The sequence below is a fragment of the Rhea americana genome, unplaced genomic scaffold (assembly GCF_003343005.1).
Source record: "Rhea americana isolate MKP2758 unplaced genomic scaffold, rheAme1 scaffold_77, whole genome shotgun sequence".
Lineage (NCBI taxonomy): Eukaryota > Metazoa > Chordata > Aves > Rheiformes > Rheidae > Rhea > Rhea americana.
In genome coordinates, this window is record NW_028186945.1 from 3,617,363 (window position 1) to 3,635,803 (window position 18,441).

General features: G+C 36.7%; 1 protein-coding gene across 1 annotated transcript; it reads left to right on the top strand.

Moving 5' to 3' along the window:
* Positions 1-4: 4 nt before the first annotated feature.
* Positions 5-17,372, top strand: CDK7 (cyclin dependent kinase 7; the record flags this gene model as incomplete). Its single annotated transcript, XM_085322397.1, has 12 exons — positions 5-49; positions 328-387; positions 1,250-1,283; positions 3,165-3,232; positions 5,302-5,370; positions 7,024-7,134; positions 7,816-7,934; positions 8,784-8,883; positions 10,656-10,742; positions 12,030-12,179; positions 13,838-13,985; positions 17,136-17,372. Coding segments are annotated over 12 exons (1,017 nt in total), but the record flags the coding sequence as incomplete, so codon positions are not given.
* Positions 17,373-18,441: the final 1,069 nt, after the last annotated feature.

An 18,441-nucleotide genomic window follows, 5' to 3' on the forward strand; every position in this document is an offset into this window, starting at 1 on the left:
GGCGCGCGCCAAGCGCTACGAGAAGCTCGACTTCCTGGGGGAGGGGCAGGTGAGCGGCCGTTGGGGCGGCGCAGCGGCCGTTGCGCGGGAGCCCCCCGCGGCGGCGGCGGCGGCGAGGCGTGGGTTGTGGAGGGGAGGGGGGCAGCGCCGGGCTCCGCGCTGTCCCCGTGTGGGGGAGGCGGCCCGGGCCGCCCGCAGGGGGTCGCGGCCTCCCCGTGGCGGCCCGGGCTGGGGCCGCGCTGCCGCGTTGGCCTCCGGGCTGGTGGCGCTGGCGGACAGCCCTGCGGCTGGGACCGTGCGAGCGAGGCCCTCCCTTGTCTCCCCTAGTTCGCCACTGTCTATAAAGCGAAGGATAAGAACACCAACCAAATTGTGGCTATTAAAAAGGTGAGTGTGGTCCGTATGTGTTTGCTCCTGCCTGCCTTTTTTTTTTTTTTTTTTTGGATTTAATAGGTAATCAGGGAGTTTTAATTTTTAATTGTAAAGCATTTTGATTAAATGGTTCAAATCAGTTTAATTCTTTTTCTGAGAAAGAATAGCTTCAATGGTATTACATTTCTGAGTTTCTTAATGGTTCCTTGATCTGCAACTTGAAAGTTTTGGTTTGTTTTGGKTTTTTTGACAAATTAGTATATWTTTTGACAAATGAGTATATCTTTAAAACAAGCACACRCTTTCAAACTTTAGGTTTTATTAGCCCTTGATAATGACTTGCTTTCTCTTTTCTTCCTTTTGCTGTCCCTTATTTCTTTCAATCTAAGTGTGTTACTTCTGAATAAGCTCTTTGGAATTGATGATGGGGAGAATACTGACAAAAGCAATCTTAGGTCTGCAGCTTAACTGTTTGAGTACATTTGATTAAAATGGATTTTTATGTTGTCATAAGTTGCTTTACTTCATACTGTTTGAAGACATTATGGTAAGTTTTTGTATTGAAAACAAGTCCAGACTGTCAATTACTTTGACCTTATTTTTTCCTGAGAAGAAGCTTGTCAGTGGTGTAATTCAGCTCTGTGACTACAAAGCATCTTATTCTACCAGTTTGTATTATGTCTGTTTTCAGCCATCATGGATGTTTTTAAATTTGCATAAAAGCTCATGCTGTGAAATCAATTCTCTCTATAAATAAATAGATCTAGTTGATTAAACAGTTTATGGTACTAAGATTCATTTTGTCTTAGAGAAGTGACAGTAAGGAATTTAGCCACTGTTGGGACCTATAAATAATATGAAACTTACTTCTTTTTAGATTAAACTTGGACATAGGTCAGAAGCTAAAGATGGTAAGTTTTTAACAAATTAATACTGCATAACTTGTGTCTTGTTTGCTTTGTTTTTGTAAATTCATGGATTAATTTTGTATGCCATAACTTGGCTGGAAAAAAAAATGAGCTCAACTCTTTTAGTATTGGGCTTAATTCCACATCTTGCTGTTTTCCCACAATATCATAGTCAAGGTTTGCTTCCCAACCTGGAGGGACAAGAGGAAGCAGGAGAAATGTCTGCATAAGTAGTATATGTCTAAATGTGAAAGCTTAACTGAGTAACTTCTTGATTTAAGAGAAATACAAACAGGAACAAAATGTAGCACAAAATAATTATTTTGTTAATACACAGCCAAAGTCACAGCTAAATAAACTAATTTACATCACTGAGTTCAGAAAACCTTTTCACATTGGTGTGTTTGTGTCTGACAGGTGAGAACATCTATCTCTGTTTTCAGATGTTTCACTTTAATTTCTTTTTTTGTGATTTATGCTGAGACAAAAAATAAAAAGAACTTAAACTCTTGATTGTGAGTGGATTTGTTTGTTGTTTTGTGCTGAAAATCAGGTCCATAGAGCAGTTTATTCTTGATTATGTGTTCTGACCACCCACATGCTTTTAGGCAAGGATACAATAAGTAAAACCCACTGATCTTGGTCTTCTGACTCCGCCTGTGCAATGTAGTAGGATTTTCTTTGTGTCCAGGGTGTTGTCCTTCGGGGATTCTGCATCAAGTTGCCTGCTTTCCAGTGAAACATCTTGGCTCTCAGCTCTTCCATTTTATCCGTACAGAAGAATTCTTAAAGAGAAACCGAGTTCTAATCCGAGAATCTCCCAGATGGGCCAACTGCCACAAAGCCATGATCCAGCTGGTCTGCAGTGGACTGATGTCCTTTGGGGACAGTTACTACTTCTGGCCTATAAAATRTTCAGCTATAGTTCAAAGATGTTTTCAATAACAGTGACCTGGAGCATGTCTAGTCTCCCTGTGTTATCTGGTAACATACATGGCATTTTTCTTTCTGAATCTTGGGGCTTGCCCACCTGAAAGCAGGCTTTGTCTGCTTGATCCTAAAGTAGGCAATTAAAATAGGCAAAGCGGGAGTGTAGAGTGATCCACATAGCTTTGCCCAAAACTKTGGTACAGTCTGACATACTAAACCAGATCGAGAGTTTGGGAGAACAGATCTGCTGTTATTCAGCTTATGCATAGCTGAAACTCTACTTGGACAACATACCACAGGAGTGCTGGTTTGCCAATCAGGTGTTTGTAAGAGCCACACATACTAGCATCTTTGAAGAAGAAATTGTTACCTTGCAGTAATCATGGCTTGATGCAGTGCAGTGTGACTACCAAAATGTACCTTCCAGTCTCTTCTTTATAAACTCCAGTGGTGGGGTTCAGACTACAGTTTAGGCCACTGTACTTCTATGCCTCAACACAAGAACATGGTGTATCTTTTTAAATAATGCTGTTTTAAAAAGAAAAGAGATACTCTTATGAGGCTTGTCATTTTGCATTCCTCTGGAAAATGAAACACTTTGAGGAGCTGATATTTGCAAGATGCACCTCTAAAACAAAACTAAAGCTTACTATAGCCTAAAAACTAGACCTAGTTTTTCTAAACTTGTGCTAAAAATTCCCTTTTTTTCCAGAAGGGGGCATATGTAGCTTCATAATGTAAATCTGACTGTTGTGGTATAGAAGCTACTTGCTGTGGAAAAAAGTATACATCCACTGCAGCAATACACTAGACAAGTTGCAAACTTAAATCAGATTTTGAGCAGAGAGGAAGTAGATTTTAATATCAAGTCACACTATAAGAGGTTTCTTGGTTGGAGTTTAGTACAAGGTTTTTAACTTTTGTTCTATCTCTATCATCTTTCTTTCAATGTAGGAATCAACAGAACAGCCCTCAGAGAGATAAAGTTGTTACAGGAGTTAAGCCATCCAAATATTATTGGTGTAAGTAAAACAAATGCTATTTCTAGAATCAGTCGTTTCATACTGTTCATGCAGTTTCACACTGAAATTTAGAATTCATTGGGTCATGCCAATGCTGCTGCTTTTTTTTCCCCCCCTTCTGTTTTTCACTTTCTTGAAGCGCAGTAAAACAATTGTTACTGCAAAGCACCAATTTCAATAATAAAGACAGGCTTTTTTTTCTTTTGAAATCTTTTTACTAAGTGAAAGATAACGATAGGGAGAATTGTGGACATTTAGATCACCAGATTTTGCATTGCTCTGTCAGACATGCAAATGAGTGTAGTCCTGCATTTGCCTAACGATTTGCTTCATGTGGCTCTGGTAACTGCTAAAAGCAGGCTTTCGCAAGCAGTGGAAAAGTGGGGTTCATGYGGCTTACTAGGTTTTAATGCTGATATTTAAAATCTCTGTGGGCAGAAAACAGTACCTGTGTCCTTTCAATTGCATTTTAGTGCGACTTACAGGTACAAATATTTACCTGGAGCTGAAAATATTTTAAAATTTGCTAAGGTAGATAATTTGAGGCTTTTGTTGTAAGTGTTAGACCAAATAAGAATTTGTCCAGATATTTTATTTAWTTATTCAGCCTCGAGATAACAGTGCTTTCCTGGATAGTAGACTTGCTTTCAAAGTAGTTACTTTAGCTGTCTAAATTAGAGATTGTGCRGAGAAGGACGTCTGAAATAGTAAAGGGATAGAGCAACTCTTCAGGAAAAGTCTGGGATGCCTTATTCTGGAGAGGAGAAGGCTGTGGGTGGGGGAAATCTGCAAAACTGAGGTGGTAGGTAAGGTAGGTGCAGAAGTGTTGTTTGCAAAATCCCACAGTGTTAGAAATAAGGGACAGTCATTGGTGCTAGTAGTTTTAAAACATTAAAAAAAAAAAAAAAMAAAAAAAACACTATGCAGCTTGTAGTAAACTTGTGGAAGCAGATAGCGTCAGTAGGTTCAAAAAGGAGTTAGACAAATGCGTGATYAGCAGGTCCGTAAGCAGGTACTAAAGGCAATAGGCAAGCATGTGCATTCTTAGCAGTCCTGATGCAATAATTGTGGATGTTGGAGTAGAAGCAGCACAAATCACAAAAAGTGGCCAAGTCTGTATACTAACCTGCAAAGCATCTGCTATTGCCGTGGTTTCTGCAAAGAGAGAGCATGAACACCAGCCCCTGCTATTATAAACTGCACAAACAAGTATTTTGTATTTGAGTAAATCACATGGACCATCATACTGAGAGTCTAAGGTATGAAGCTCACCATGGAGCATCTATCTTCCTGATTTTAGAAATAGAATGCCAGGCTAGATGGTTTCTTGGTCTTCCTCAGCATCATAGTTGTATTACTTTAAATTAAAATTTGATTCTGCCTTTACACTGCTTAAGAATTATTTGGGTATTCTTCAGAGAACTTTGTTTATCTTGAAAGCTTGTTACAAAGATGAATACATGCCTAATAGTGTCTTCGAAAGGTAGCTGGCAAGCCCAGTGCTTAGGACTTGTACATACTGYGTATTTGCAGAAGACACATTTGCAAAGTTGAATGCATGAGACAGCTCAGTCTGCTTTAAAGAAGAGAGTAGGAGACTGGTAAGAGTAAATGACCTCAGACAGAAGGCAAGGTGTGCATTAGAATATCTGTTGGAGTTAGTATGGTAAAGTTATTTCTGTTTTAAAAGTTGCTAACCCCAGGTTTAAAAAAAAATCCCAAATGGACGGAGAGGCAATTGTAAAATGTTATTACCATACTTAATGGGATTTTTTGAGKTAAGCTAAGCTGAGTAAAAATTTTCACATTGCAAGTGGAGAAACTGAAACAATTTCTCAAGGGTTATATAAAAGAAAATGTCAGTAGAGACAAAACCTAGGTATCAGATTTTCATGCTGTCCTTTAATTATCGGTTCTTCCCAATAGGTAGCCATGTCCCTGTCCCTGCTCCTTTTCCCTCACTCACCCCAGCAACCTGAAAATCTACATGCAGATTAAAACGGTGCAGAGTTTTAGAAAACTGGAAGTATTAGAGTGTATGTTCCATCACGATATATGTTATTTTCCAGCTTCTAGATGCATTTGGACACAAATCAAATATTAGTTTGGTGTTTGATTTTATGGAAACAGATCTAGAGGTAAGATTGCATCTCTTACATCTGTTAAGATGTCTATTATTTCAGTGTCTTCAAATAGTTTTTGAAAATAGTTGAAGCATCTTACTTTGACAGGCTTATATTTGCCCACATTAGAAGAATGACTTGCGGTATGTAAGTTGAGTAAGATCACACCTTAAAAATAGTTTGACAATTTTCATATGTTCTCAGCTCATAATGCTTTTACTTTTAAATACCTGTTGTCAACATGATTTTTTCAAGAAACAGATTATGCTGTCTTCACAATGTTAGTTCTTTGGGACTACAGTCATAACATAGAACCTCAGTCATAGACCAGGATCTGAAGGTGCAATTTCTAAGCATGCTAGCATAAAACATATTAATGTAAATATRATATTAAAGTATACTGAATGGTGAGCTGATACTAAAATCGTACATAGCTGAACATTCTTCTAAATGTAACAACAGTAGGTATTTGAATGTCTGAATCATACTAATGTTTTATTCCCAAAGATCTTAAGTTAGTTTCTTTGCAGAAATCTTTGTATTGGATATTTTGATATAAGGTTCTTCATTCTGRAAGACTTTCCTAGATGACATTTCATGTCAGATCTGCATCTGTGCATATTATGCACACTCTGGACTGAAATAAAAGTAGTTGTTGAGCTAACTCATTACACCTACAACATTATAATTGGGGCTAGCATATAAAATACTGAAAGAAAATGTTGACAGGATYACTGAAACCAGAGAAAGGAGAGACTGGAAATGTTAGATCACAAAACAAGTTTTTGCTAATAAAAGCTACAACACTTAGATTGCAAATGGATTAATTCTATTTGATTAGTAACTATGCAACATTAGGAATTAAGGAAAATAAAGTTACAAAGAGGAGTGAAGTGCTTTGTACTACGTAATGCTGTGTTATGTAGAGCACTTACTTGCATTGTGGTATCACTCAAAGGCCACCATTTGGGACCACAGCTTGTTGTGACTGGCAGCATACRTGAAACTCTGTGTGTGGTTTCAAATAGGTGTTTTATAAATCTCAAACAACTTAAAGCTTGGGAAAGGCTACTGTGCAACTGCAAAATAATGTTAACAAGAGAGTCTTGGAGTAGTGTACAGAATATTTTAAAACAGGATATTTACATAGAATTTTAATGTCAAAAACAGAGTGTTGACAATTTAAATAGCTTTATTAAAACATAGTAGCATGGGCTGCTTCATGCTATATCTGTAGGGTGTCTTGGAATAGAAAAGGGGAACCRTTGTATTTGCAGAGATTAGATGCTTAGGCTGTACAAGGGAAGAAGGAAGAAGTGGGAACATAAATTTGTCAGTAAACTTGAAGAAACTGTCTTTTCTAATTATACAGCCTTGTTGTGAAAGCTTGGGATATTAGCCTGGAATTAAACTGAAATGATACACTTTTATGTTTCTCTCTCATTTTCTCGACTGCCAGTCACACAAGGTTCACATAGGCTATCTGGACTCTCCATTTCAATTTCTGATCTTCAAAATAGATCAATTTTTCTGGAGAAATGGTGAGAATAGARAATATGTGGTTTCCAGTTCAAACTTTGACTTAAAGGATAAAATAACTTGATCTGAAAGAAGTGAAGTGAGATGATTTTGYGCAATAAGCTTTATTATCAGTCTAATACTTTGCAGGTTATTATTAAGGATACTAGTATTGTGCTGACACAGTCTCACATCAAAGCATATATGCTGATGACCCTTCAAGGATTAGAATATTTACATCAGCACTGGATTCTGCACAGGGTAAGTATATGTTAAACTGAGAGCCTTTAGGACTGTAACAGAACTGTGGCATTCAATAGAATTGAATGTCTAAAATCTAACATAGCTGGTTTTGAAGCTCACAGGTTTTTAGTCCATAAGGTCTAGTTCTAGCTGTTATGGAGAGACAGTAGCAATATCTAAAACTTTAACAGTTATTGATGGGGCTGTCATTTAGACATATTTGTATTTAAAAAAAATCTAAGATTATTTTGATTAACACAGTTACTGTATTAAACTGTACTAGTTCCATGATTTGTACTGCAGTTACTTGAAAAATTATCAAGTTTTTTTTATTACTGATTTGGCTACCATGCAGTAATACAGAACTGTTCTTCCTCCAGCAAACCTAAAACGACTCTGAAGGCAGCTTTTTTTTTTTTTTTTTTTTTTTTTTTTTTTTTTTTTTTTTTTTTTTTTTTTTTTTTTTTTTTTTTTGTGCTGTTTAAATGTCGAAATATTCAGTTGGGAGTGTCTGACTAATTTTCATATACATTTAAATACTTGATTTCTTCCCTCTCTACCCCCCTCAAATGTCAATTTATGATAGACTCAGAAGCCTGCCTTTTGGAATACTGTTATTGCAGACCTACTGGAAGATTCATTGTTTGTCTCTTTTTATCAATAGTAAAATAATTCATTCTTTGCTTTCTGCACGGACAGGATCTAAAACCCAATAATTTGTTGTTAGATGAAAATGGAGTTTTAAAATTGGCTGACTTTGGCTTGGCAAAGTCTTTTGGAAGTCCAAATAGAGTCTATACACACCAGGTAGTAACAAGGTAAGAAGTGTTCTACTTTGGTTCCTAGATATTGATTGTGTTGCTGTTTTGTATTGCCTCTTGGATCATGTCTTGATAAATCAGCATGTGCAATTTTGATATCTGACTTATGTGACAACACCATAGTGATGAGAGCCTCATAATGGACAACACAAGAAAGCAGTGTTTGTCAAAGTCATAAGAACTAGTAGAATATATAATCTATGGGATTTTTTCTGTTGAAACATAGTAGTAGTATGTAGCTACCTATAAGCATAACCTTCAGAGCAAGGCAACTGTTACTATCTATTAATCATGAGACTAGAATCTTGTTTGCATGTTAGTCGCATACTTTCTTATAAGACAGGACACCTCAGCAAAAGCTTGAGCTCATTAAAATATTTTAATTAATGTTATTTATGGCATGTTTGGAACATCCTCATCTGAAAAACAGAGTAAGGTAAAATATGCAAGAGAGATCCTTTTGTCTTCTCTAGTGCTAACACTATTCAGACAAAGTTAGAGTGTTTTTACACCTTTATCCAAATAGATGGAAATGAAAGAGTGGTTTCAAATGCAGGAGGCATCAGATCTTTGTGTTAAACTTGATTGTTCTTAGGCAAGGTAAACAGCTGTTCTAAATAACTGTTGTCTGGATTCATTTTTGCAAAAAACTAGTTTCTACGCTTAGTTATGTTATTATTGAGAAAACACTTTGTAGTGTAGAATACAGGTCTTCAGTTTGTATCTGAAAAATAGGCCAGGAACAACGTCTGTTTTGTAGTGTTGGCATTGCTGGCATTGCTGCACCATTCAACGCTTGACATCAGAAAAGAAGGTCACTTTTCCTAAGATGGTTTTTCTTTTCAGGTGGTACCGAGCCCCAGAACTATTGTTTGGTGCTAGAATGTATGGTGTAGGTGTTGATATGTGGGCTGTTGGTTGTATTTTAGCTGAATTGCTCCTCCGGGTAAGTCTTTTAAATGCAAGCATTTGTATTTACTCTTCTTTAGAGTAATGCAGTTCTTACATGTGGTTTCCAGTAGCAGCAAATGTTAGGCTACTTCTTAGGGGGGGAAATTTTCCTAGAACTTGCTAACTGTAAGGAAAATAAAGTTTTGGAATAGACTGAGGTTCCCCAACTCTTGCAGTCAGTGGAAGGCCTTTAAGAGTAGGCAAACAATTGCCAAAAGCTGTTAAAGTCCTGCCTTGTGGAAGGTCAACAGAGTAGACAGCTCTTGCAGTCCTGTGAGTGCCTTTCATAAAACTTCCCATCAACTTTCATTTGTCACCTTCCTAGAAATCTGATGTCATAGGTGCGTGCACACTCTGTCAATTATACATTGTTCCAATAACTGGGAATAATTATCACCAAAACATGAACTCTGAGTGATTTGTAATGGATGAAGGATATGCTGATGTTCTGTCTGTTCTTACCTGGCAATACTAGAATGATGCTGAAGGCTGGCATCAAGCTTCTACTACAGTGTCATTCCCAAGTAAGGTGCAGAGATGTAATAGTCCTTAAGCATGTTTTACTGAAGTAAACCATTTATTATGTGGCTCTTTGGAGAGGAGATGAAAATATGAGGTGGGGAGTGGAGGGCAGGTGTATGGACACAGCTGAAAGGATAAGATAGCCTACAGGATAGTATATAGTATATCTTCCAGGAGTAAACAGATTCTACTTGATTTCTGCCTGATACTTTAAATGTTTGTGTGGCTATGTGGTGAACCAGACTGGAAAACTCATCTGGCTGACAAGACAATATCTTGAAATATGTCTTTTTTTTTCCTTATTTGGTTTTATCACATAAACAGGTACGTACAATTCAGTTGGCAGTTCAGAAATGGAAATGTACAGAGGCTGTTTAAGCAGCACTAGTAATGTGCATATAAGTATGGCATTAGACCTTCTAAGCTCAAGGAAAGTCAGGAAAGCAAATGAGAAATAGCTGCATTCTGTGGAATTGTTCAGTTTCTTGCAAAGCAGAAAATGTGTTACAGTTCACAGCTTCATTGGGGAGCTTTACAAAAGCATCTGATGTTCAAATGGCTTTCGTTTTATCAAAATTAATCACGGTGCCTGTTAGGGATGTTCATTTTGCTCTTCTTATGCTGATCTGTTAAAAACTGCCTCTAATTCTTCCTAATGTTGCTTCTGTTCAAAGTCTCTTTTATTTTGCATTGTCTGCCTGATGCGCAAACTGCAATTTAAACTGGACAAGTCTCCCCTTTTTCTGCTGTATGCCTAGCTTAAACTAGACATGGCACTGATTATGTAATTTCTCACGTAATGGGTCAGTACCCTACCTCATGTTATCATCTCATCCCATCAGTCTAATTGACACTTTTGTAATCCAGTCACAATTCACTTTCAGTGTTTCAAATATAAAACCTAACTTCAGGTTGTAGATGTTGGAAAGATCACTGTGACTGAAAGAGCTTAAACTGGCACTTTTGCATTCTTAAACTCTTTTATCTACCATGGTTAGTCATTCTACATTAACATTGTGGTTATTTAATCTCATACTTAGTTCTGTCCAGTCAGTGATATCAAGCCTGATTGCAAGAAGCTGGCACAATCTATCAGACATTACTGCCAAGCACCGAATGTTCAGTGGAAAGCTGGTATACAAAGATGTTCTGCTTATAATACAATTATGAGCAGGAATTCAAAGTTGCTCTCTAAAACTGAACTTCAGAATTAATTCAATCAGAAATGCTATTGCCTTCTTCCAGGTTCCTTTTTTGCCAGGGGACTCTGATCTTGATCAGCTGACAAGGATATTTGAAACATTGGGCACTCCAACAGAAGAACAGTGGCCTGTGAGTCCTTTAGTTAACATGTTGGCATCAATTTTACTTGAGATACCTCGATTTTAGGTTTTAAAATTAAATTAAAGGGCATACTAGGATATTTGAGTAAGTTTTCAGAAGCCAGATGCGTGATCTCACAAAGTAGAGGACAAGCAGCTGAGATTTATAGTTTCTTTTAGTAAATCTGTGATCAATATGGCAGTGTCCTTGCACTGGGTAACAATAACAAAACTTCTTGGTTTCCTTTATACGTGTTTCCGTGGTTTCCTGTAGCTAATTGTGTGAAGTAATAAGTGGTTGCTTAATGTTCTTGACATGCTTGATCAACTTGTTTGCTTTAACTTGACAGGCTTTAATCATTTTCAAACTGGAAACAATTGTGCAGGGATTCTAAAAGAAATAGATGAAGATTTTTTTTTTTTTTTTTTTTGTTTGACCGCTCCACATTCTTGTGAAAGGGAGGGACAAGATATAGGTGGGAAAAGGACGGAATGCTATTATAACAAAGATGATGAATTCTAAAATTAATTTGCAAATCCATGCAATTCAAAAATTGGAACCTTTATATTCTAGATTATAAAAGATTGCACTTTTTTTACTTAAATGTTAATATTTTATTTTGCTTGTAATCATGATTGAATTGTGATGACTACAGGTTTAAAATACATGCTAATGTTTAGATGGAGACATCCAAATAGAATTAAGACAATGAAAGTGATTTGATAACTAAGCGAGAAGGAAAAAAAAAGAAAGTATGCGATTCATCTGTTAGCTGCTTGGCGTATTTTCCTTTCTCACTCTTTCCTTCCCTCCCCATCGCAGATAAAAAGTTCAGCAGTTCTAGATTGCAAAAGTAGCTGAAAACACTCAAAATACTAATTTTGAGGAGGAGGAGGGCAGTATATTATTAACTTGAAGAAAATGTAAATTGACTTTTATATGGATTTTGTCTTTTTCTTCTATCACATTAGCTTTTCTCTTGCTAGCTAAAGCTAGTGTTACTTCATTTGTTCACACCTGCTCTAAAGTTGTTTCACACTTCCTTTATTTAATGACATTTTTTCTTGTTGTATTGGTCACTAGTGAAGCGAGAGAAGGAAAATGTAAAACAACTGTAACAATTAGAGAATTGTCTTTATGACTTGCTATTCCTACTTGATTTACAATGACCAAGTATTAGCATGGTGCTTTGAAAAATAATTTGCTCCTACTATGAAAACAACCATGCAAATTGACTTCTTGTGAAAAACTGAACTCTTAATGTGAAAAATKTCCGTCCCATTTTTTTCTTTGTAGGGAATGACTAGTCTTCCAGATTATGTCACATTTAAGTCCTTTCCTGGAATGCCACTTCAACATATCTTCAGTGCAGCTGGTGATGATTTGCTTGATCTTCTGCAAGGCTTATTCACATTTAATCCTTGTGCTAGAGTTACGGCTACTCAGGTATAGTGGACTTGCATTATCTCCTAACATTCATTTACCTACTGTTAATATCAGATAAATGTGTTTTGAAGCAAGTAAGCCAGTTTAGAAATGAAATGTAATATAGCTCTATCCACAAAATACTAGGAATATTTTAGGTGTTTTATAGGGAGAGCACTGACAGGCATGAACAATGCTGACCGAAAATTTCCATTCCTAGTGTAGTCCAAAGGTAGGAAAATAAAAGACATGTATGGGTCATGCTCTTCTGACAGCTCTAAAGCTTTAAACTTAACCTAGCATAGCTTACTCCCTGTCTTTAAGATTTTTGTCATCCCTAATTCATCCAGTGATCTTTTCAGTTTCATTTAAATTTCATTATTTTAATCCTTTTTTACTTGAAATTTGTAGTGATTTAGACTAGCTTTCTGATCTGAATATTAATTTCTATTATACGCAAGTAAAACTGATTCCAATTTCTCTACTTGTTGGGGGGGGAGAAATTAAAGACTCTGAACTAAAAAATTCTGCAGAATGTTTCAGTTCTAGTTCCAAATATACTTTCCTGTTGTGAGGAAKATGCAGCAATTGACTGTTTCAGAACTATAGTTCTGTCATCTTCCACTGTTACAGAAGCATGCAAAAAGCAAAGCTGCAGAATTAAGGGCAATACTCCCTCACTTCTTGTTAGACAAAATACATTTCAGTCCTGATGATTAGTGTGTGTATTAGTTATCTTTTTACTAAAAGAATTTTTCAGAGTATATTCAGGCTTTTCTGGTAAGAACTTTCAATATAAATTTCCAAGTAATTAGTTTTGGTATGCATTGAGATGCCTTCTATACTAGTTCATATGTATGAAGTCATTTTACAGGCCATAGTGTAGGCTGGTTACTTGAATATGGAATATACATAATTATTCTAGTGTTTTAATTGATAATACCACATMTTTAGGCAGGAAAGAACTTGCACTTTAATGTATTAGCTTGATTTATAGTTGGCATTGAATATGATGTAACTGACATAAGCCAGAGCAATGATTTCCTAAGGAGCTACTTAGTCTCTTTTCCTTAACTACAGTTTATGGAAGCTGTGGAATTGCTAAAATTTAAAATAGTATATGTAATGCTGCTTCAGGAAATTAACCCCACTTACTTGTGTTTGCTTTCTACTTCAGACTGGATTTCTCTCTCGCTGTAGACACTGTAGAAACAGCACAGTCAAAGTGTTAGGGAAAGACCTATCTTCCAAGCTAACAAGACAGATGGTGTTCTGGTCCTGGAAGACTTTGGATATATTCTTTAGGATCTTATAATCTTTCTTTTTCCCTATTTTGCTCTCTCATCCTCTTATCTTATCTGTCTATTCAGAATATAAGCTCTTCAGAGGTGGAAATGTACTGTTTCTGCAAGACCTCCAGCAGTAGAGAATCTATAACTTTGAGCTGTCTGAGTGCTAGACAGATGAAGATAGTAGTACACATTTATCTCTTGGCTTCCAAATCAGGCCAAGTGCCATGGTAGCGTGAAATTTTGAATTGCCACAAGGCTTTCTTCAGGTACAAAAGTATCTCAGTAGTTTTGAAGTCACAAGTGCTTTATTTCATGTTAACTTCTTACATATTGTGTTCTGAGGCTTTGTACTAATTATTTGATTATCTTTCTTCCATTATCATTAAGGCATTGAAGCAGAACTATTTTAGTAACCGACCAGGACCCACTCCAGGAAGTCAGCTTCCAAGACCCAACTGTCCAGCAGAAGCTCTAAAGGAACAACAAAATGCACTTTTAAATTTAAAAAGGAAGAGAACAGAAGGAATAGATCAAGGTAACATCTTAATGTTTCATCTATTTTTAAAGTGGTAGCTACAAACTTAGTAAGAATGTGACACTTACAATGTTTCAGGGAAAAAAAAACTGTCTGAATTGTCTGCATTCCTGGGCCACAGCACCAGTAGAAACTCTTTAATTTTAATGACTTAAAATTTAGGATAAATATTGTAGGCCAAGAATGACTTTTTTGTGTTTTAACAGACAGAGTACAAAAAAAAAGGTGCTTAGGAAGCTATTTGTTACGAGAATCTTTAATTTCTTCAATGGAGTGTGGTAGTACAGAGTAAATTATAGACTATTATTAGGTCCTTCAAATTTTTCTATGAGAGATCTTACTGAGGTGGAAATAGCTTAACTTTACGTCATTTAAGCAAAACAAAATAAAGGAGGAGATATAATTCTTTCTTTTGAGTGAAGAATTGGAGAATGTAAATTTCAGAAGTGAGATTCCTGCTATCTTTCTTAGACTGAGCAAGTTAACTGTTTAGGTAATTCTAAGTAAGGTATATCTAGGCGTGTTTCTCTGGCCTTTTTTTAGAAAGGAGGCTTATTACCTAGCTTTTACTTCTAAATGAGACTTCCAGCCTTCCCCAAATATTAGCACGTGGTCCATATCTTCATGGTAAGAAAAGATCTGAGGGCTCAAGACCTGTAGTTTACATGAAGTTAGGCAAACATTGGTTCTTAAGTATGGAGTTTGTCTTGGCAGCAGTGATATGCCGGATAGCAACTGTCAGGTTAGCATCARCTTTTTGTTATTGCCAGTATGAGACTGCTTTGATACAAGAGTGAAAATCTTTTGGAATGTAGGTGCTTCTGTGAAAATGCATTTCTCCTTGAATTCAGAGAGACAGCAAGAATATCGGCACTTAACTTACTGTTTAGTCACCTTTGTTAGTCTGTGTCAAATAAGCTATTGAACTAATGCATTCTGCTTGTTAACTTTACATTGAGATGAAAATTTTTAGTCAGTTGATTATTTACATGCTCTTTGACCTCAATACTATGGGTCAACTGACACGTGATACTTACTAAGTTATCATAGCTTAGGAAACAAATTTAGTTCATTAGCTCATTTTGCAATGCTTTGAGAGAATCCGATTAGTGTTTTGGAGTCCATGCCCTAAAATGTGCTTGTTAACAAGAGGATAAGAAAGAGGAAGAAATGATTCCCCAAGTTCTGAGATTTACCACTTGAAGTCTTGGGTTTCATAGTAAGCAGAGGTTCCTTACATGTATTGGAATTGGAACACTAATTGGTTGGATGTCTTTCCAAGAGTCTCATTTTCAACAAGGGAAAATCAGACTTGTGTGTTAAATGCCAGGAGTTTTGAGTCTGGATATAAGTGAGGCATTTAGGAAGTCAGCGTTACTTCTTGAGACTTTCGAGTATCAGTATAAAAAGCAGTATCATTTCCTCTAAGTGCTTCTTCAAAGCACATCAAAAAATCTGTTATGTTCTGTTATTGCCTTAGCTAGGCTGACAGAATCTGAGCATCTCAGTAGATCTTCTACTGCTAAAGGACACTAAGGAGAGAGCCAATGTTACACCTAGCAAACCTGCTACCTAGATTTTATTTAACTTTCTTACATGACATTATTCTCTGAAGTTAAAATCCAAACATACTTTGGTTTGGAAGAGCAATTGTACAATATTTTTTCAAATAAAATTTGAAGTACAAATTCTTTTTTATTTATTGCTATTGAAATGTGGGGAAAAAAACATTTCAAAGAAAAAGAAAAACGTCCTTAGAAATTCTGTGGCTGGCAGAGAGTCTTGCAGTATGTTCTCTTTCCCTCAGCTCTATTGAGATAGCACTCTGGAATTTAGGAGAATGGCTTGAAGTGTTACTGCTGTGTGTCCTCTTGCAAAATATGGGCAACATGGACTGGCTGCCAGGAGAGAGAATTTATGCAGTCTCTATGAGTACTGCTTTTCCACATGATCAAAATCCTGTAGCTTCTGGGATGTGTTGCACACACTTAACTATGCACAGGCTACACCTTTTAAAAGTCAGCCCTAGGTAATAGTGTTTACAGACAGGGAAGACTTAACTAGATGACTGCCTATAAGAAGAATTAAGCAGATGTTTCTAACTATTGCTAGCACTTATTTCTGATCAGTGATGGTATATAGGAACGCTGGTGCTATGATAACATCACTGTCTTCTTACCACTTCTGAAAAACACTTAATCTAAAGCTGTACTCCTTCCTCAGGACACCAATTTCCAGTCCTGTTAATCTGCATTTCTACTGAGACTATAGTTGATGAAACAGAATATAAAAGATTTGTTATTAAACTCTTTCCTGAGTTAAAACAGGATAGGAAATCTGTAATCTCAGGGCTATTCTACCTTGGCCTAAACAAAATTCAGTTCTGAAAAAAAAATAAATTCATATTTAAAGTTAAGAATTCATATTATTTGGGCTTTCATTAAAAGTTTGAGAGTGTGATTCTGAAATACACTATAGTGTATTTTAGAGGAGGCCTCTGCTTGTAAGGCAGGCGAAACAGTGGAATACTTGCATAATAAACCTCATATCCATCTAAGAAGGCAGGTATGTTTAATTCTACCTACATTACAAGTAGCATGTGGAGAAATGAGATGACGAGGTGGAATAGAAGCAGGAAAGTGCTGCTGCCCTGATCATCTCTACAGCTGATAATAACAAAAAGAGGATTAAAGAATGATGCAGGGACTAAGAAGGCTACTATTCTTGTAGACAGCATATTGCTGGGAAGTGACAGCATGTAGTATAGATCACTAAGAGTATATGTATACTGCAAGGAGGGGAGGTTAAGCCTTAGAATAGCTTAGAATACCTTCTCAGGCTTAAAAGCAGAATGAACTTGCTAGCTTTTAACACAAAGAAATACAGATATTCCACACACAGTTAACATTTAAAGGTATTAGAATTTGAGACACACATGGATGAAGTACGTATACTAATGCAAGTGGACTTTGTTTGTAGCCCTTCCATAGATTTGTTGAAAAGACACCATGTACTGCTGTAGCAAACAGCATTAACTGACTCGGAGTATATGAATCTAAAGAGTAATTAGTATCGAGTAGCTGGTATCAAAACCTGGAGGAGGGGACTGAACCCCTTTGCATTGGTAACAATGTAACTTACACTTTTCAGGATTACCAAAAAAATTGGTGTTTTGATTGCTGTGGATGGTGGACGAAAATGAATGACCAAATGACCCGAGTCCCAACCATTGAAAAAATGCTGTAATAGTCACTGGATGGTTATTTTGTAATATTTTCATATGTGAAATGTGTATTCAGTACTTCATTACTAAATCTGAGGTTTCATTAGCCCTAGTTTTTTTGTTTTTTTGTTTTTGTTTTTTTTGAATAAAAGTGTTTTTAAAGAAAAGAACATGATTCCTTTTTCTGATTTGCTCTCTAATTACTTTGACTCATGCTTGGAGATGGCAACTCTGTCAAAACTGCTTGCTGGCTGCGGATTTTACACAGATTAACTCAGCAGAGCCTTTACACTGAATGACATCCTGTTCAGATGTCCACCCTAAGGAGGAAACTTGCAAGTACAACCTTCTTATCTGGAGCTTAAGTGTACACGTGAACATCTGCCAGCCAACAGATGTTGGAAAAACTATATCATTATAAAGGAAGGGCAGGTTGCTTCTCTGTTCCAGTTAATATGCCAGTGTAATAACAAACAAGTTTGCACATACTTTCTCAGTAGATGTCTTAAGACTTTCCAAGGACATATCTACTACATTAAAAAAAAAAAAAAAAAAAAAGATTCGTAGGTTGAATATGAAGTTTTTTTCAGACTTTAGTCTTCCAGGAGAAGTGATCTGAGAGCATATAAATACTGTTTCCTTCACAGCCTCAAGATTGCAATAAGGAATGGAGGGAGATCCTGCTGGGAAAGCTATACCAGCTCTCCTGTCAACCTGTGGCTGTTGAGCATTTCATAGTGCAGATGCTGGGCTCAGCTCTCTTGCCTGATTTCCAACCTGGCTGTGCTGCAAAGTGGCTGCTGGGTAACCAGACTTCTGCAGTGGAAAGAAACAAGCTAGTAGGTGCTGTTGATGTAGTCTAACTGCGTACCCACCCCTGTTGTGCAGTGGATCTCTGGGGCACCTGGTGAGCCATTGTCATTTCCCACTTGTGAACTACTTCCAGTGGTCTGTCTTCTAATGTGACAAGTGTCTTGGCTGAAGATTAAGGCTTGCAGAGTAAGAGTAATCATTTTATTGCTCCTGTGTCGTACTTCATTTGACTCCTACCTTAAAACAAGGTGAAGTATATCGACCTTTTGAGGGAGAATAGTTACTAGATGCTAAATATCCTACTATGCTGTATATTTGTTGTTGGTAATTGAAAATTAAACTTAAATTCCCTACTAAGATCTATTAGTCTATTAGACTCTGTAGAAAAAGTGTTTATAAAAAATTTTTATCAAATAACTT